The 21494-nt window shown below is 31.5% G+C and overlaps 1 protein-coding gene across 2 annotated transcripts; it reads left to right on the top strand.

Annotated features, from left to right (window-relative positions):
• Nucleotides 1–15217: 15217 nt before the first annotated feature.
• LOC114744289 (uncharacterized) lies at nucleotides 15218–20756 on the top strand. 2 transcript variants are annotated; one of them, XM_028932465.1, is made up of 2 exons: nucleotides 15218–15399; nucleotides 20497–20756. In XM_028932465.1, the coding sequence occupies exons 1-2, from the start codon at nucleotides 15276–15278 to the stop codon at nucleotides 20676–20678; spliced, it is 306 nt and encodes a 101-aa protein (XP_028788298.1). In that variant the 5' UTR covers nucleotides 15218–15275; the 3' UTR covers nucleotides 20679–20756. The 2 variants fall into 2 exon arrangements, 1 of the variants encoding a protein (XP_028788298.1); XR_003740084.1 differs by lacking the exon at nucleotides 15218–15399 and adding an exon at nucleotides 15407–18532.
• Nucleotides 20757–21494: the final 738 nt, after the last annotated feature.

The raw sequence follows: 21494 nt of genomic DNA on the forward strand, positions 1-21494 counted from the left end.
AGTTTTTAAAACAAATATATTAGCCAACATTTTTACAAAACTTTATCGTTTTAAAATAGTTTTCATAGCATAAAATTGATAAATTTAAGAATTTCGACAATTTTAAACATATACAATTGATAAGTAATATTTTAAACACGAATATACGGGATAACCAATTTTTTTTTCATACGGTAAAAAATGACACAATTTTGGTACCTATTTATCGAAAATAAAGTTATAATGAATAAAATTGGTCATATGTTTCAAATTTCACTAATCTTGGTTCTTTCTCTATAAAATTATAATATAATATAAAAATTATAATTTTGACTTCTTGAAATTTACATTTATGTGCAATAATCAACCAACTTAAGGCATTATGTAATTCAATATTTATCGTTTCTTCCTTTAACCCACACCATGAAAAGCTTTGTTTCATCCTATTTTCAATGTTAGCCAGATAACCAGGAATGTAGTTTCATTTATTCATGAAGATTCCCATCAGTCACATGTCACAAAGTATATCAATAAGAATGGCAGTCTCCTGAGCACTTCGCAGATGACGCTTATTCCCTACAACGTTCAAATATCTTCGTTCAAAATTCCATTTGCAAAAAAAAAAAAAAAAAAACTTTCCGTAATAATAAATTACCTCTCAACGCCGGTGCATTGTTCATGGTCATCACTGTTGACACATCCTCATCACTTCTTGCTCCTCCTTCCACCATTTTCCTCCTTTGTTCACCTCTCTTTCATGCGTCGGCAACAAGGGAATGATTCGGAGTTCAGGACTTAGCGGGTAACAACTGCTTCTTTTTATTCTTTAATTAAGGGTAAAAAAGTCTTTTTCTTCAAGATTTTCAAACCTATTTTCATTATACCAACCATAAAATTTCGTCAACCTCTTTTTATTCCAGTGCCTATCAAAGATGTTATCATTTATAAATTATTATTTCGTTCCCTTCCGCTTCTTTCCATCCCAACCATTTTTGTCCGACCAAACGGACCCTGTATTAGCCAACATTTTTACAAATTTTTTTTTTAAATTCACAGCATGAAATTGAGGTTGACATGATGAAAAAGCACAAAGGAAAAATAATAAAAAAAACTAAAAATTACTAAATCTCAAATCAGGTTTGGTAACAATATTTTATTTGGTATTTACAATACTAAATTTGTAAATAACAACAAAATTTTAGTTACATTTCTCCTGGGCACATAAGAGCAGTATAATTTTTTAAAGCGTGGGAGAACATATAATTTCTCACTTTCCGAAATATTGCATTAATCTACTCTCTTCTTTTTCTGAAGCAAACTCCAACGCCATACAAAAAATGATGGCCAATTGTTATTCCTCCCTTTAAATGTTATTTAAAAAAACAGCAAAAAAAAATTGTTACATTAGAAAACAAATTGTGATTATTCTAATTGTTATTTAAGAAACAAAACAACAAGTTTATTTTTAACTGAACATTTTCTACTATCTTAATTGAGTGGCAGGCAATTTTTTAATAGTTTTATCGCATCTATGTAATATTTGTTATAAAATTAGAGAAAGAGTAGAGAATAAGAGAAGAGAATAAGGGAGAATAGAAGATAAATGTATTTCTTATTACATTCAAGATGTTGAATACATGATACATGACCTCTGTTTATAGGTGCAACTTTATATCTTTGACAGAATCTACAGATTACATGATAATAAGAGATAATTCGGAGATATAAAGATAGTAGGAGATAGTAGAGATAATAGGAGATAATGAGAGATATGTGGACATCTACAAAGATATTATTATATTTATAACACTCCCCTTTGAATGTCTATTATATATGAATGCGCTTCATTAAAAAACTTCAACTAGAAAAAATCCTGTGAGACAAAAACCTAGTAGAAGAAAAAGAATACAACATTCATTGATACACCATGCAGACTGCCTTATTAAAAACCTTACTAGAAAAACGCAATGGGAAAAAACTATAGACAACAGAAAAAGAATACAGTGTGTATCAACTCTTACTCTTGACAACATCAATTGATATTTTCGAGTCTACGAAGTCTAATATAACAAACAAGTTTTTCAAATATTGTAGTGAGATAAAAACATCGCATATTAATTTCATAATCTTTTAAAAATCATGAAACAAATAGTACACATGTGAATATCTCTCGGCATGAGGATCAAACAAGAACTTTTTATCTACAAAGTCATTAAGATTAGTCTTGGATACATTCAAATAAAATAATATCACCTTCACAGTACCCTTAAAGTAACATAGAACATGCTTAGCTTCATTCCAACGTTTTCATATTGATGAAGCATTATATCATGCTAATTAGCAAATAATATAGAAGGTTTTGTGTGGCTAGCCAGATACATAAATGCTTTAGTGGCACTAAGATATGATACTTCTAGACCAAGTATATCTTCATCACCTTCTCGAGGTCTAAATAGATTTTTAGTTCACATTTAAAGATCTTATAGCTATCAAAGCACATAATAGATGTGGTTTAATTATCTATATAATAGATGTGACTTATCCATATTTTTTAAAACTTTTATTTTAAATTCTTTCTTTAAGTAATTCACTGCTTTTATAAACCTTTCATAAGTTTTGATGCTATTTATATCATCAACATAAATAGCAATTTGAACAAGCCCATTTCCAGATCTTTTCATGCAACGGCAATTTGGAATATTTTTATATCATCGCTTTAACCAATATTTATTAAATCAATTATATCACATACGCCTCCATATTGAGACTTATTTAACTTAATTGAGTAGTGTTCTTAGCAACATAATTGTATGCTTCTAGATACTTGAATCCTTAAAAGATTTTCATATGTTGTGATCCATATCTATCCATATATATTATATCATTTTGAACTCATACAAGGATTTGAATCTTTCTAGGATTCACATAAAATTTCACTATATAGTGAGTCACTATATTTTCTAAATGCATATAAAATATTTTCATATATTATTAAACTGGTAGATCAATAAGATACATAAAAATTTTAATATGCCACAATATTGCATTTCTCTTTTCTTGTACAAATGCTTATTTATATAATATGAACATTACACTTCAAGTACTTGGACTAGAGATACATAAGTCCCTTGTTATAATATTGAGTCTTTTCCACTACTACAAAAAGATCCATTTTTGTATGTTCTAGAAAACATAGATAGAAAAGGAACGTAGACAAAGAAAACGTAGGTAGAAGTTAGATATTCGTCTGTTACTAATAAACAAATATGTACAGCACATATTCATCTATTCAGGAAAACAGATGAATATGTGCTTTGCATATTCGTCTGTTTTGGGAAACACATGAATATAAAGCACATATTCATCTGTTCTAGCCAGAAGAGATGAATATAGTGACTTTTTTTTTAAAAAAATGAAATTATTTGAACAATCAGTTTTTACTATCACCTTTAATTCTAAAGTGTATGAAGCAAAATCAAAATAGAGCAATAATGACAGTAATTCAGCAGAACCTAAACGTGTTATACTTTCTATACAAATCATAATTTTAAGAGTCAAAGCAAATGACAACAATAACATCTAAATTAGCTTAGTAAAGAAAAAATAAATATCTTAACTCAGTCATATAACACAAGAAAGCTTAAAACTAAAAAATCTAATAACATCCTAACTTATTTAATTAGATATTTTAACTTTTAAAATCACATACCTTTCTAAAATTTAACATGGAAATCAAATATTGAGAACACTTAAATTAACTATCTTATTCCAACAAATTCTCTCCTAGAAATTTTCACAAACACCTTATGTGCATTAATATTTAAACAATTTTAATATGCTTTTAATCTTAATATACTTTTCCAATCACTATCATTGCTTTCCAAAAGCTATTATTCACCAATAATCAATTTAAATAGAAAATTTTTAGCACCAAAATACCCAAACAATCACTTTCAACACACATATAATAGTCTCATACAACCAAAACATTCGACACCAAACCACATAACTTACCTTGCTTCTTGCAAAGCTAAAGTGGTGGAAAAAGGAGAGAGTGTTTGTCAAGTATGCAAAAGAAGAGAGGAGGAGCTATCCCCCATCGAGACAAGAGGCTGGCCGTGAAGTTCATTGTGTTTTCGAGCTGTAATATCACTAAGAAAGAGAAGAGAGGAGGAGCTATTATTGGCCAAGAAGGACAAGATAGAAGAACGCTAGTTGTTGCATGAGAAGAGAGGAAGAGGGAGAATAGGAAGCTTGCGGCGAAGGAGAAGAGGAGAAAAGAAACTGCTACTAGGATTCACTTTAAACTGATGAAAAAATAACGCTACATTCTGAAAATTCAAAATTTAAAGTAAAAAGTTTTTCATATGTTACTTAACAGACGAGTATATATCTACATGCTCGTCTGTTACGCTCTAACAGACGAATGTGTGTGTACTTTTTGTCTGTTCTGCCATAACAAATGAGTATAGTGGCTTTTCTTCCTCTGTTTTGAAAGGCAGACAAAAATGAGAGATGAAAATGATGTCTTTTGTAGTAGTGTTCTTTTCTGTTGGCCAACCATCGTTTTGTCTGTTTTTCATGACAAATTTATATATAAGATCCTTATTTGATCACATGATATCATCACTAAAATTATTGTCAATAATTTTATTCATTTATAGGTCCCTTTTTCTTTCATGATATAACATATCAAGATTTCTTTATTATTTTCAAACACTTAAACCTCTTCAAGGGTCAATAATTATGGTATCAAATCACTCGAAATTAGGGTTCTACATTTTTTTCTCTTCTCTTTCCTTATTTTAATATAAAATAAAGCTCTATCCTTGTAATTGTAATTAAGTAATCAAGGCAAGAAGGAGCCTTTTGAGTGTAATACAAGAACAATAATGCGCGTGTCGCGAATATTGATCTTCTTAAAAAAAAAAGGATTGCCTCTTTTGCAATTTATGCCTCCTTAGTATAATCATCTTGATCATTTGCTCTTTTTTCTTTTCTTTTGGAACGGATCATTCTCTCACGCTTTTAATACACCTTGTAAAAAAAATACGAGCACTTTTAGCTAAAATATGAGAATTAAGAATTCTCATTTATGTCAGTTATTACATCTGACAGATATTAGTAATATTTTATGAATACAATACTTTATGAACTTCTAGTTCATATTATTATATTTGAGTATCTATATTTGATAGTAAAAATGCATTTTATGTATTCTCTTTTCTAGCTACTTATTTTCTCCCTCCTATATTGGGAATATGTAGAGTAAGTCTCCTAAATCTATAAGTTTCCTTTAGAAACATTATTTTGTTTCATTTAGAGACAAACAAGAATAAGGAGATTCTTATGTAACATAGACCCTAAGTTATTTTTAATATCCACCTATGTGCATTATTGTAGTGGAGTAATAGCTATTGCACACTATAAGATGAAAAAGATCTGGCTCTTGACCAAAAGCCAATTATAATAGGGGAATTCACAATATATTAGTAGCTTGATGCATTTATGTGCAAAACTATATAAAATCAGTAATCCCAATACTAAAACGAGAATTTTATTCTAGTCAGTTGAAGAAAAATCAATAGCTATTTCAATAGGAATATGATTGACTGATTGATTGATTTTATAGGCATCCATAATTATATACTGATAAGTTTTGATCTAGCTAATTATGAAGGCTTTTGCTAAGCATATAATCATTGATAAGTTGAGGAAAAATCACTAGCTACTTCAATAGGAATCAAATTGGTTGCATAATCTCGGACTCATGCACTTATACACCTAATGTAATTATTTGAACATATTTGCATACTTCAAGTTGCAAGTTAATCATAATCACCCATGTGACCATTTTACAGATGCATCTTTCTTTCATAATGTATTGATTTGGTCCACATGGTGTCTCGATAGACCTATATATAAACTTGATCCATTATGTATGTAACATCCTAAGTCTTGTCGGGTTTTAATAGTCTCTTTTGGTTGATTTTGAGGATAGATTAGTGATTTAATCTTGATCTTGGTGTTTGGGTTGGATTTGAGGTATGTTGGAGGAATAGGTGAACATACTCCTCTCAGGGTAAACTTCGCCGCGGCACACCGGGAGTTTTAGAGGAGAGTGTCTTCTCGGGAAGGTTTGGCCGCGACGAAGTCATAGGGACGCCGCGGCGAAGTTGTTCAGGTGAGCGAGGCTTCCCTTTCGAGAAGGTTTCGCCGCGGCGAAGGTAAGGGCATGCCGCGGCGAAGTTTTTCTGGGTGAGCGAGAGTTTCCTCTCGGGAAGCTTTCGCCGCGGCGAAGTTGGGTTTTCAGGCGAGTAATCCCTCTCGGGATTAGTTCGCCACGGCGAAGATATGGGTTTGCCGCGGCGAAGATATGGGTTTGCCGCGGCGAAGATATGGGTTCGCCGCGGCGAAAGGTCCCAAATCTATATAGTCGCAAGAGGGGTTCAATGTGCGAAAATTAGAAAATCTGAAGGAGGAGAGAGGAGCTCTGCTAGGGTTTCGAATTTCTGGCTTGGAGGGGGCATTTCTAAGGATCCATTACCTCAAGTAAGTGATTTTAAACTCTAATCTACTTTCTTTCTTGGAATTTCTGAGGATTTTTTGTGGAACCCTAGGATTTTCTAAGTTGTGATGGAATTGAGGTTTTTGACCGATTGTTTTGAGTTTAATTGATTGCATTGGGTTAGTTTAAGTATTTAATCGGTGTAGTTTCCTTGGATTTAAAAAATCTTGAATTTTTGGAGTTAGGGTTTATGGAGATAGGTGATTTGGGATTGAGGATGATAATGTAGAGGTTGATTTTGAGTTTTGTGAATTGGGTTATGTTAAGGAGGGTTTAATTGGATGTTTAATCGGTTTAGATTGTTGTTAAAATCTCAATTGTTCAAAATAGATGTTTGGGTGTAGAATTCCTATAGTGGGTCCTTGAGGTTATGAATTTTAATTGATGTTTGGAAAGGAATTAAGGTTTTAATGGATTGGTATGACTTTGGAGTGTTGCCTTGATAGATATACCCTTTGAGTTGGGTAGAGTTTTGATGGGAGAGAGGAATTTTATGTCCCCAAGTGTTGTTTTGGCCACATTATTAGTTTGAAAGCTAATATATGATGGTTGTGTGTTTGTGTGCTTGTGTAGACCGATTGTGAGTCTTGTTGGTGCGCGGGGCTACATTGTGGATTTGTTATTCCTTGCTCAGGCGAGAGGTAACCACTTTCCAATCCTTAATACTTGCTTCTGTGGTATTGTGAGTAGATTTATGTTTTGTGCTCTAAGTAGTAATTATGTTCAAATTATATGTTGTATATAAAAAGGGAAAACCGTCTTGTGGGGTTTCGATTGATGATGAATGAAATCTTGAAATTGTGAAGGATATGCCACTGAATAAAGTTACTTATGAAATGTTCAATTATTATTTGATTATGGTTTGAGTATGGTGCATGAATTAGGAATTGGTGAGAGTTTTTGATAGTTACTACCACGTGGTAAGGCCTCCATTAATGCATGATGGTTGGCTCAGTACGTTCCCCATAGTGAGGAATAGGCCTTTTGGCTCCTTACGTCCCCCAGAGTGAGGGATAGGCCTTTTTGGGCTCCTTACGTCCCCCATAGTGAGGGATAGGCTGGGTTCGGCTTCTGAAAATCCCCCAAAGTGAGGGATATGGTTGATGGGAATTGCATCATCGCACTTGCATAACTTTTTGTGGCTATCTTGTTATCATATTGCTTGTGAACTGCCCCACCTAACACCTTACAAGCACCTATTTAGTAGTACCTAGAATTGGAAAGGTTGGTTACTGGGACTCCGTCTCACCCCGTGGTTTACAATGTTTTCAGGTGAAGGTTCCGGGCGTGGGCCATTGGGAAGAGACGCAGAGGCTTGAGCTTGGTTAGCTTTAGGCCTCTAGCATTTGTATATGTATGGCTAGTATATATTGCCACATTTAGGACTGCTTTTGAAATATTTGATTATCCGGCCTTATTGTAAACTGGAGAGAATGTATCTCCTTATTTTGGTTGGCCGGAGGCCATTGTTAGTGTCTTATGAAACTTTGGATTATTTTGTTGGGAATCTTTTAGATGGGCTGATGTGATGTGTTTTGTTACCCGGGCCGGAGGCTCGGAGGCCCAGTAGATGTAAATGAATGATTTCAGTTGCATGCAATGGATTACGGGTTGACCCGAGTTTGAAAGTCAATTTCTAAAAGTATGAAATTTTCCTTCTACTATGGTAGCTCATTTTAACAGCTTTCCTTTTCTACCATAGTAGTAGTTTTATGACGAGTTATGATGTTTTTAGGGTTAAGGGTCTTACAATGTATATCCACCAGTCCGATTTCAAGCATAACTAGTAATGTTCTTTTATTTAATTCTTTAAGAGAACAAGCAGCACATAAATTTTAATGCACATTCTTTATAATATTTTGCACCATTATGATCCAGAATGATCTAATCGGTCATGCCAAACAATGAACGTATGAACTTCAGGTCCATTGTAATATTATTCTTAAACATTGATAAACTTCTACTTATCAATGGAGATAATTAATTATGACATAACTCTTCTAGATCTTTATATTTTCATCTTTCATCCAATGGGAGAAACTCACGTGTTGTAATATTATTCTCAACCATCAATGGGGATAATAAATCATGACATAACTTTTTTTTAGTCTTATATTCTCATCTTTTGCCTAATAGGAGAAACTCACACAGTCTTGAGGGTCGAATTTACAACCTCTTAAGCAAGTGTTTAGTATTAGTTAAATCTAACACTTCTGACTCTTCCAAAAGTTTTAATAAATATGTAATTTTCATTATTATAATCTTATCCATATAAATAAAATAAAAAATAGATGTTTTTTACGAACTAGGGAAGTTTTGACAAAAATGTAATGAAAAATTTATTATAATAAATAAAAGATAATCAATTTATTTTTATATTTTCTCCCAAAATCTAATTATAAGGATAAAAGATATTTTCTATAAAATTGTTTTATATCCTTTTTATTTTGCAGATAATATTAAATATTAAATTCTCCCAAAATATAAGAGGAAGATAAAAGTAGGGTTTTCGAATACAATATTCACTTAAAAATGGGGTCTTTGAGTACGATGTTTTTCAGAGATCACAAAAAAAAAAGCGACCCATTTAATAACATAAAATTATAATATTACTATATATCAAATTCATTATGACCAATATATAAGAATAAGATAAACATTTGATTATAATGTTCTATTCTCCCTTAAAAAATATGACTATAATATAAAATAATAAAAAAGTAAATTCTTGTGCCTTTTATGAAGAATATGAATCTCTACTACATGACCATATTTTCTCTCAACAAATTGGAGTTATATTGAATTAATATAGCTACTAATTACATTATTGTTATGCCTTAAAACACACTAAGTCAAATGACATCAAATTGAGATTATTATAATCATAAGAATAAAACTAAGGCCTTACATAAAAAAAAAAAATCTAATAAAAGTAAGGATATAATACATATCCACATGCCTTTATGTGTTGAAATATGAATCTCATAAATGAACATAGCACTCCATCATTTATTATAGTCAAGAACTTCTTATAATATAAGATATTTTAATCAATAACCTTCCGAGTTATATTATCTATAATCTTCAAAAAGTCTAATTATCATAATTTTTTTATAAACAAACCATGTGATCTTTTTCAAAATCAAAACTATATAATTTCTAGTCATTTAATAAGATAGAGAATCAATCTATATAACTTATGACCATTTAATGTCAGCTTCTAATAATTTAATCTCAAGATAGAAAATCAAATACATGACTTATGGTCATATAAGATAGAAAATTAAAGATATATGATATCTGGCCATTTAATTAGATAGAAATTCAAAGTTGTATGCCTTTCAGTTATAACATAAAAAATTAAAGTCATATGACTTCTAGCCATAAGATTAATATGATAGCTGATGGCCATTTAATCTCAAATGTATATGGGTAAATATATCTCTGATTTCAATAATGAATCCAACAGTAAATCTTTGGGGAGACTGTAAGTATCAATTAAATTTACATTAACTGCGAGCATTTGAGCTTTCTAAAGGGTTTATCCCACATCTTGCTACCTTTTGGCTCTACAACAAATTTTGTCATTTAATTAGCATTTGAACTTTCTAAGGGTCATTCACATATCACTACACACAAAAAAAGCGTATTACCGACGAAATTAGTAACGAAAAATTATTCCGTCACTAATTTCTAATAGATTACGGACAGAGCGATAGATTAGCTATAGAATTTTTTTCATCGCTAATATTTTGTCCCTCACTGATTCGTTAATAAATAGTTAGTGACAAAATTTTTTCTGTCAAAAATTTCCTTTAATGATTTTAATTATAAAATTTTTGTGACAAAAATTTCTGTCGCTAATTCCATTACTAATTTTTGCCTCCAAATTGTTTTGTCATGGAAATTTTCATCACTAATTTCATGACTAATTCTATTTTATCACAATTTCATTGCTAATTCATCACTAATTTTTAATTTTATTATTTTAGATTATAATCTTACAACAACTTATATAATAACATAATTAAGAATATAATTATCTAAATATATTTTTAATTATAAAAAAATTAATATATTTGTGGAGTTGGTTTCAATAAAGGTATCATCATAACATCATCATTCGTATCATCATTATATAAATATTGAGAATAGGAAGACAGTTTCTTTAAAAACTTGTTTATATTTCATTAAAATCAATTCCTCTTAATTATTAATAATAATTCAAAAAATATAATAAGAATATTAATAACTTTCTTATGCAAACTAATATAAGAAAGAAATAATTTTATCATATGTGCAATATATTGAAAGATATAATATATGATAGAAATTCAAAATCAAAAAATAATTTATATGAATGCCTCAATTCATTATCATAAATCAAACTAATATTGAAGTAAATTTTGAATTTCAATCATTAAAAAATAAAATTTAACCATGATATAATTAATACCTATGATATAGATTGATTTTGGTCTTCAATATAAAAACAAATGGTATATACAAATAATTTTAAGAAACTAAAATTTATAGGATACATATAAGTAGTAAAATGTTGTGTATCATAATATATTCAAATCATTTAATTTCTTTTATATAAAATAATTTATTAGATTTTATTATAGTAGCTATTTTTTAAATAACAAGATTTTTTTACTAATTATAAATAGTTTTCATCAAATATATAAAACACATATAGATAATATAATATAATGTAATATAATACATATATAGTTAAATCATACATCCTATCAATATTAATTAAAAAATTAAATTAAAAAAATATTTATGAAAAAATTATTTACTATTCAAAATTCAAAATTAGTGTAACTGAAAATTAAAATGATTTTGAAATTATTTTTTAAAAATAAAAATTTATAAAATAAAGAGTAAAATAACATTTAAAAAATATTTTCTCATTAAAATGTTATGATTAAAATTATTATATAGTTATTTTTAGTTTTTAATAATACTCCTCCGGTCCTAAATGTAAGACCCTTATACTAGTGTGTATAAGGGTCTTACATTTAGGACCGGAGGAGTATATATAATTGTTTGTGTAAAAGAATATTATATATAATTTTGCATAATAAGTCAATAGGTTTATTACAGTTTAATTGGTAAAGCAGCATGCTCGCATAGACAAGGTCTTGAGTTCGAGCCATAGAGAAATCACTTTGAAGAGGAATTATGTGGTAGCAACACATGACAGCACAATGTGGCATGTGAGGTCATCACTAGTAATGAGGTGGCAACTGATGGAGGTGCCACATCGCATTTTAAAATTTTTTGAAAAATCAAATTAGTGATGGAAAATTTTCGTCGATAATTAGCAAAGGAAAAATTTTATCACTAATTAGATTAGTGACAGAAGAATTAGTGACGGAACAATTTATAGCACTAATTTGATTCTGTCACTAATTCCGTTGCTAAATAAAAATTCCGTCGCTAATCATGTATTTTTTCGTAGTGCATCTTATGGCTTTTTGGCTTTACAACAAGTTTTGCTATTTACTTTCAATAAATATATTCATAGGGCATTTGTTTGAATATAACTTCTAGCCATATTGTAACCATTACTCCTTCAAATTCTTTCAAGTTGGGCATCAGCCATATGTAATCATAAGTATTGATTAGAACTCCAAGTTCCATCAAAATTAGCGATGTTAGGTCAGTAAGGGATGTATAAAAGAATATCAACTGAAATTTCATGTTCTATTAAACATAGTGGCATTAGGTCACTGAGAAATAAATAAAACAAATTTCTCATATCACAAGTGATTCAAGAGTTATAATATTCATATCAAAAATAAATTATAGTGTAAAAATACAAAGTAATAATAATCTCCAATCTTAGTCATGGAAGCCGATGCTATAAACAACAGTAAATGATTCTTTTAATTCCATATAATAACTTAGATTATCTCAGATAAATTGAACTGGGATACATATACTTTGAAACACCATATATATGATGCTTGAGATATTTTTATTTGAATAGAGTAAAGGATACTTTAGAAAAATTATAGAGACTATGCTCTAAAGTTATTCTAAAAATCAAAGGTATATCATACGTACCTTAATTAGAGCTTTGTGCTGATACTGTGTTATAAAACTAAAGAAAGAGTAGAGAATAAGAGAAGAGAATAAGGGAGAATATAAGATATGTGTATTTCTCATTCCATTCAAGATGTTGAATACATGATATATGACCTCTATTTATATGCACAACTTTACACTTTTGACTGAATCTACATATTACATAATAATAGGAAATAATTCTAGGATATAAAGATAACAGGAGATATTGGAGATAATAGGAGATATAAGAGATAATGAGAGATATATAAACATCCGTAAAGATATTATTGTATTCATAACAATATTTTTATTATTCTGATTTTTTACCTATAATAAAATATATAATGTTCTCTGTAGTTTTCTATCTCCTTTAGCAAGAATTTTCCTTTATAGATCTAAGGGGTTGTATATTATCTTCGTCTTTGGCTCTAATTAAGAGGTTGTATATTTTTTTAAGTAGTTTTGTCATTTTTGTGTAATATTTTAATGATTCTGATTTTTTACGCGTAATAAAATATATAACGTTCTCTGCATTTTTCTAGCCAAAGAATTTTCCTTTGTATATGATACATGGTTAAGCATACGCATACCACCAAATTCCTTTATATATGGTTCATGGTTAAGCATGCGCATACCACCTAATTTAGTGTCGATTAACAAATCAGGTAAGAGCACCAGCATCCTTTGACCGTACATACAGCGTGTTTGTTTATTAGTAGTGTTAAAATTAGAAGATTAAAATGAAATTAAAGAACAAAATTGAAATCTTTTATAAAATTAAATTACTAAATGTGTATAAGTGTACAATCTATATTTTTCGGGGAAAAAAATTCTTCCTTAAAATCATTTTACGTATCCTCGTCCGTCTTGTTACAAGAGAAATTTTGAAAACCTGTCATTTCCTTCTTGAGATGAGCTTGAAGCATTAATGGTACTTTGACTAAGAATCCTTACATGATTGGTTGAGGAGAGGAGAAAGACAGGGATCATTGACATCAATCATCAATCATATTTTTGAAAACTTATAATATCCTATTCGTTTTAAAAACGGATCGACTATAACATTAAGACATCTAAGTATATTTAATTGATGAGATTTGAATAATATTTTGATTGGGATTTATGTATATTGAATTAAATGAGGAGTATCATTATTAAATGGGATTTCAATTTGAGGGTCAAATGAAGGAATTAATAATTAATTTGAGTTTGAATGATATCTTAATTGGGATTTGAATATATTGAATTAAATGTGAAACATCATAATTAAATAGTACGTTAATTGAGCTTAAATAGAGAAATAAATAAATAACTTTAAATTTTTATATTGTCTTCTTAATTTTTGAATTTCTAATTCAAATTTCATTTGAATGAGTAAAAAAAATTACACTTCTATAAAAAGTGAATATAATTTTGAACTGCCTTAGATAATATAATTTATTATCATTTAAAATTTAATCAAATATTTTAATCCGTGCATTGCACGGGGAAGAAATATCTAGTTATCGTTCATAACTATATTTATATAGTAACCATGCTAAAAAAAAAGTATAACAATTATCCATAAAGTTGACGAATTATAATACTCAACATCATCTAACATTATGTGAGATATTGGTCTTTCTCTGTACAAGTTGTCCATTCTTTTTATCCTAAAATTATATTAGATTTTATATGTTTTTAGATGCTTTAAAGTAAGAATGAAAATATCCTAATATTGGCCTTTTTCGGTTGTTGGTCCTCTATTGGTCCTTGTATATGTCTGAGATTTTATATTAATGAAAATATGATCTTATCTGGTTAAAAAGATGCTTTAGAGAAAGAATTCTTGTTCACCAAATTCCTTTTCTATAGAAAAAGTGTAACTAATTTGCATAAATTAAGAAAATTATCCAAGTTAGTTATTTGTAATAAATAGGTGTTGTTTTTCTTAAAATACCATTGTTAATTATGTATATTAGTGTAGAATTACTATTTGATGAAATATTTTAATATATAACTACCATAAGGATTACTTTTAAAAAAATAAATAAATATGAGAGATAAAATAAATTAAGTTCTTATAATTAGAACCAAATTAAATGTTAAACTCATTCTTATATATTAAGAATCGGAGGTTGTAGTACAGTTGAAATTGTTGACCGAAAGTGAATGGACAATATGCCTCCACGTAGTTAATCACCCAATAGTCAAGTTTAGGTTGGAGTTTGATAACAAAAATAAAAGTTTTTGGTTCAAAAATTATTTCGATCTTAAACGACGCAATAATGCCCATTAATCCCCGAACATGAATATGAAAAGATCATTTGCAAGTCATGAATATAGCTTACTTTTTAGAAAATAAGGTAACTGATTTCGGTACTCGTCTTATTATGGAGAAATTATCTCTATTATAAGAACATGCCCAAAGCTTCTTTTGAAATCAGAAGTTATCTAAAACATGTACACTGATTTTAAAATTTAGTTGAGGAAAGAAAAAGAAAAACCTGAAATTGTGAATTTCCAATTCAGAAAATTAAGAATTAAAAATGACATAAAAAAATAAAGCTAAATTGAAAATTTAAAATTTAAGAAAAATAGTGGGCAAATTGATTACAGAGAAAAGTCTGAATCGAGGCACTACAATTCAGATGATTCGAAAGGGATGGAATCTTTAAAGAACGAAGATCTGGAAGTTATTGATGTGGATTCTCATGCTTTTATCTTTGAATTCCGTAGAAGAGAGGACTATATGAGGATTTTGCAAGGCAGACCTTGGTCGATTCAAGGTATTTTACTAGACATTCAGATCTGGCAAGGTTATATGGCGTATAGGGAAGTTAATTTCAGTTCATCACCTTTTTGGATTCAATTTCATGATTTACCTTTAGGGGCAATGGATGGGGGAAATGCAGTGAATTTGGGTTCAATGATTAGTAAGGTTGTTATGATAGTGGTTCCGAGAAGAAATGGTTTGCTGGTGAGGAATTTTTTGAGGGCAAGGGTCTTAGTTGATCTGAACGAACCTTTAATTACTGGTATGTGGACCGAGAGGCCAAGGAAGGATCCAATATGGGTTAAGGCGAGGTATGAACGGTTGCAGCACTTTTGTTTTTGATGTGGCAGATTTGGTCACGATCAGAGAATTGTTTGGCTAATAGAGATGGTAGTGATGATGACAAGAATGGGAATTATGGGAACTGGTTGAGTGTTCAGGCAGCCAGACCAATTGAATGTATTTTGAAGTGTTATAAGGAAGATTGGGAAGAGTTCGTGGCAGACGGAAGGTAGAGAAAACAAGAGGAGAAGTCAATTGAAAGTGCGACAGTGAGAGAAGCTGAGGTAAATGAAATTTATAAGAACGAGAAAGGGAAGATGCAGATTGAGGAAAGAAAAAAGAAGGAAGGAGAGAGAAAGGGTTTAGATTTGAAGTCTGTTTTGACTAGTGAAGAACAGAAAATTGCTGAGATTGAAATAGTGGTGTTGGATAAGGAAAATAAAGGCGATTTGACAAGAAATAAAGAAAAAGAGGAAGTTAATTCTGGTATTTCATCAGAACAGAGAGAGGATTTATCTAAAGCTATAGTGGTGTATGGTAATGTCTCGCCATTAACTGAAGTCACGAAGGGATTGAACAGAATTTTAGCGGATGAGGAAGGGATACATTTTAATAAAAGAATAAAGCTGTGTTTTGAAGAGGGAGATTGCTCTGGAATCAAGAATGAGTAGGTGGCAGAGAAGAAGGTAGGAAGAAGAAATGTTATAACTTTTAAGAAGAAGGGAAGAAGATTAAATGAAAGTGGGTCAGATCGTTAAAAAGAGATGAGCGGTGTGAGGGGGGAAATACAAATTTTGAATAAAGAGACAGTAAAAAGGATGAGTGATCTTTTGGCCGAAGGTTTTGGTGGTTAGCCTTCAACAGCCACCAATGCACCGTGAAGATAATTAGTTGGAATTGTCAAGGCTTGGGAAGGGCCCTGACAATGAATAAACTGAGGGAGGAAAGTTTGAAATTTAAGCCCTCAGTAATCTTCCTAATGAAGACAAGATTAAAAGGAAGGAGGATTGTTTCTCTTAGAAGAAAATATAGAGCAGAGTAGGAATTTTATGTAGAACCAAGAGGTAGGAGTGGTGGTTTGGCTTTGTCCTGGTCTAATGAAGTAATGATTAATGTTTGGTACTATTCAAAAACCATTATTCAAGTGAGTTTGGATTCTACAGTACTGAGAGTTCCCAAGTACATCACCTTTGTGTATGGTGCACCTACTGTTGAGGAAAAGATGAAAGTTTGGGATAAGATGAGAAGTATAGCAGCTCGCATAAATGAGGCATGGCTTTGTTTAGGTGATTTTAATGATGTAGCCTCAAGGTAAGAGAAGTTGGGTAGGTTTCCAGTAGATACTTGAAGATTATTGAATTTCCAAAATATGTTAGCGGATTATGAATTGCTCGATTTGGAGTTTCAGGGTGCAAAATGTACATGGAGTTATAAGAGTTTGGGGAGTGAGAATATGAAGGCAAGAATAGACTGAGCAGTAGCTAATGCAGATTTCAGATTTATGTTTCAGAGCAATTTGGTTAGTCATATTGAGCCGGTGGGTTCTGACCATCAGATGCTTATAGTTGATTGTGAATACAAGTATAGAAGAGTGCCTAAAGTCTTCAGATTTGAGTCTATATGGGCTGAACATGATGATTTTTTAACAGTAGTAAGAAGAGGATGGAGAATGGAAGAAAGTACTTGGGGAACTAAAGTGCTGGATGTGGTTTGCAGATTAAAAAATTGTCAGAAGATGGTAGAGCAACTCACTTTGAAGCTGGTGGGATGCAATGAAGGAGTTATGGATGAAATAAAAAAGGCAGAAGCAGAAATGTTGCTTAAGCAGATTGAAGAAGCATGGGATCGTGAGGAAAAATTTTGGTGGCAGCACTTAAGAATTAGTTGGCCCAAGAATGGTGATAGAAACACTAGTTTCTTCCATTCGAGCACAATTCAGAGAAGACTGAGGAATAAAGTGGTAAAATTGCAGAATGAAAACAATGATTGGTTAGAAAATGAGGAGGACATTAATGATGCTTTTGTTGAGTTTTACACAGACCTTTTTGCCTCAGGTGGAAAGGGTAACATGGAGGAGGTACTGAGGTACGAAAAAATATATAACTGAGAAAGATAACCTGGGACTTGAGAAAATGATTACTTCTGATGAAGTTAAGTTAGCTGTATTCCAATTAAATGGTGCGAAAGCACCAGGACTTGATGGATATTCTGGTTGTTTCTATCATGCTGCATGGAATGAAGTGAATGGGGAGATTTTTCAGATGGTACATGATTTTTTTCTTTATAATACCAGTTTGGCACCTATAAATAGTACTAATATAGTGCTGATCCCTAAAGTTGAACATGCAGAAAGGGTAGGCCAGTTTAGACTGATAGGGCTTTGTAATTTTTTGTGTACAAGATTGTTTCAAAAATCTTGTCTGATCAATTGAAGAAGTTGCTGATGAGAATTGTTTCAGAAAATCAGAGGGCATTTGTGGTAGAAAGGTTAATTCAGGATAATATTCTCATTGCTCACAAGGGCCTTTCATTATTTGGAAAATAAAAAGAAGGGGATAAAGCTAGGGATGGCACTGAAAATTGACATGAATATAGCACATGACAGACTAGAATGGCATTTTATTGAAGAGGTCATGAGAAGGATGGGGTTTGGGGAAAGGTGGATTTAGTGGGTCATGGAATGTGTATCTTCTGTAAATTTGAATTTAGTGGTGGCTGGAAAGAAGATAGCAAATCTGAAAATGGAGAGGGGAATTAGACAGGGAGACCCCCTATCTCCATATTCATATTGACTTCTGATATGCTTTCAAGGATGGTGCAATGGCATGCGGACAGAGGGAAGCTGAAAGGCGTCAAATTAGCAAGTGTCCTATTTTAACACTTTTTTTTTTTGGGCTGATGATGCCTTATTTTTTGCTAATGCAAAAGCATGGAATTGTAGGGTTTTGAAGAAATTTTTGAGTGTTATTGTAAGGCCTTGGCACAAGCTGTAAATTTGGATAAATCTTGTGTATTTTTTCAAAAAATGCTAGTGATGATGTAAAAAGTGAAGTATACGAGGTTCTAGGAATTCAAGCCAATGAGAGTCCTAGAAAATATTTGGGTTTGCCTATGTTGTGGGGTAGATCAAAATCGGAGGCTTTAGGTTTTGTTAAAAGTAGAATGAGCAGTAAAGGTTGGAAGCAAAAGTTATTAACTTTTGCTGGGGGGGAGGTATTAATCAAAGCAGTGGCCAATGCAATTCCTGTGTATCCTATGACATGCTTTAAGTTCCCAAAAAAAGTATGCATGGATTTGGATAGTATGGTGGCTAATTTTTGGTGGGGGTCGGAAAGGACAGGAGGGCAGGATTCATTGGAAGGCATGGAAATCTTTAAGCAAAAGGAAAAGTGAAGGAGGTTTGGGTTTTAGAGATCTAGAAATGTTTAATAAAGCATTATTGGCAAAAACAGCTTAGCAATTACTTCAAAATCCTGAAGCTTTGTGGTGCAGGATTTTAAAAGGAAAATATTTTCCTAATGATGACTTTATGCAGGCCAAGAGGGTAGTAGAGCATCGTGGGGCTAGTCAAGTATTTTGGGAGGGAGGGAATTACTTAGAGATGGTTTATGTTGGAAGATAGGAGGGGGACAAAATATTAAAGTTTTCTCTTATAGGTGGATTCCCTATATTGAAGGTTATGGTTTGAGAACTAGGGTTTTATCTGATGATATACCTAATTTGGTTGTTAAAGATTTGATCAGAGATGGAGTGTGGGATTTTGAAAGTGTGGAAGGGTGCTTAAATGAGGAAGAGAAGTGCTGTATTAGTAGAATTAGATTGCCAGTGACTCAATCAGTTGATAAATTGATGTGGCTACACAGCAGGGATGGTAACTACTCAGTAAAAATGGGTTATAAAGTAGCTATAAATAAGTTGCAGGGTGGAGGTCGAAAAGATCCTGGTGGTTCATACGTGCCGTCAAAGCATTTGTGTACTTGCATTTGGAAAATTAGGATGCCACCAAAGGTTCTGCATTTTTTATGGCGTGTTGCAGTTGGGGCTATTGCAACTAAGGAGGCTCTTTTTAAAAGGAAATGTGCGCACAATCCAGTTTGTGAAATATGTAAGGAGCAGGTTGAGATAGTTGAACATTTACTTTTCCTATGCCCATGGGCAAAGCAATGCTGGTTTGGTTCCCCTTTAGTGTTGAAGTTTGATGAAAGTAAGATAACCAGAATTGATAGATGGATAGAAGATTGGATAGTGCAACAAGATGGGCCAAATGATTTTGGAAAGGCCATATTTGCTGCTATTTGTTGGGGCATTTGGCAAGCTAGATGATGTTTTATTTTTGAAGGAATAGAATTAGATGCTTGGACGTGTGTTGCCAATGCAATGAGATTGGTTAATGATCATGATGTAGCTAAGAAGGAAAGATTGATGTGTCGTAATTCAGGAGATATAAGGAAAAAGGAGTGGGAGAAGCCTGATGCTGGGGTGATTAAGCTGAATGTTGATGCATCTTTCTGTCATATAAATAGAAATGCTGCAGGGGGTGTTGTAGGAAGGAATGATAAAGGTGAATTTGTTGAAGGTTTGGGTAAGGTTCTGGAGGCAAACTCACCTTTCATGGCAGAGTGTTTAGCACCGATAGAAGGCTTTTAGTGTGTAAATTTTGTTAATACAGATAAAGTGTTGATAGAAATAGATTGTCATGAGCTTTATAGTAAAGTGAAGAATAGGGAAGTTAACGGCTGTAAATGGGATGGTAGAGATGTTTTGTATCAGTGTGTCATGCTTTGGAACTCTTTGCGTGGTTGTTCAATATCCTTGGTTGCTCGTGCAGGGAATGAAGCTGCTGATCATCTTGCAGCTGTTACTTTGAGAAGAATGGTTCCGTCAAGTTGGTTAACTCAGCCACCATCTTCTCTGTTGCTGGTTTTGCAAAGAGACCTCCGTAGTCTGGCAATCTCTGGCAGGAATAGGACTGGTGTGGGCTCATTAGTTGGTTCTGATTGTATTTTTTAGCTGATATTGGCTATTACAGGTTATTGGTGATTGTAGTTTTCCCTTTGATTTTGAAATAAAATGACTTATTATTCAACTCCAAAAAAAAAAAAGTGTTGGAAGGACTATTTGGAAATTGGAAAGAAAAAGAGTTATGAAAAATAGGAAGATGATAATTTAAATGATGGTAACGAACCATCTTAACTATGGAAATAAGGAAGGGAAAAGCATTATTAGAGCAAATAAATGCGGGAGCGTCAGGTGAGCAAAAATAATATTAGCTCCTTTATTCAATATAACAGCTAATGAAAATTTAATTTGATCTTAAATATAAAATTTTAATTTATTTTGTCTATAATATTTATTCATTTTATTTTTAGTCATTTTTATAATGATTGCATACTTAAAATATTTTAATCAAATGGTAGTTTCAAATTACATGATTAAGTAGGATATTTTAGAAAATACAACATTTATTTATTATACTTGTTTATTTCTATCGATTGTACCCCAAGCGTGCAAATTAAGAAATGTATTAAATTAATAATTTTTTTTTTACATATGCCCTTATTAAAAATATGTTTTATATTTTCTCATATGTCAGCATTTAAATATAGAGTTACCATTTTAAAATCACTGAGTTGGCATTTTTCGTTATTGAGGTTAACACTGTCGTTTAAGCGATCAAAACTATTTTTTGAATTTAAGAAACCAAACTAAAGGCTATGCAAATTTAAATGACCTAACATGTATACTTTAGGCTATTTTTAGGGATCATAATTAAGACGTCTCTGCCGGCCAAAAAAAAAATTTAAGAGGTCTCTAAAGCATTAAAAT

Source organism: Neltuma alba, unplaced genomic scaffold (genome assembly GCF_004799145.2).
Source record: "Neltuma alba isolate B1F8T4 unplaced genomic scaffold, ASM479914v2 tig00000684_pilon, whole genome shotgun sequence".
Taxonomy (NCBI): domain Eukaryota; kingdom Viridiplantae; phylum Streptophyta; class Magnoliopsida; order Fabales; family Fabaceae; genus Neltuma; species Neltuma alba.

Coding starts and splice junctions, on each gene's coding strand:
- LOC114744289 (XM_028932465.1), top strand. CDS start 15,276: ATGGAATCTTTAAAGAACGAAGATCTGGAAGTTATTGATGTGGATTCT. Junction 15,400..20,496: donor CAGACCTTGGTCGATTCAAG/GTATTTTACTAG, acceptor TTGCTCGTGCAG/GGAATGAAGCTGCTGATCAT.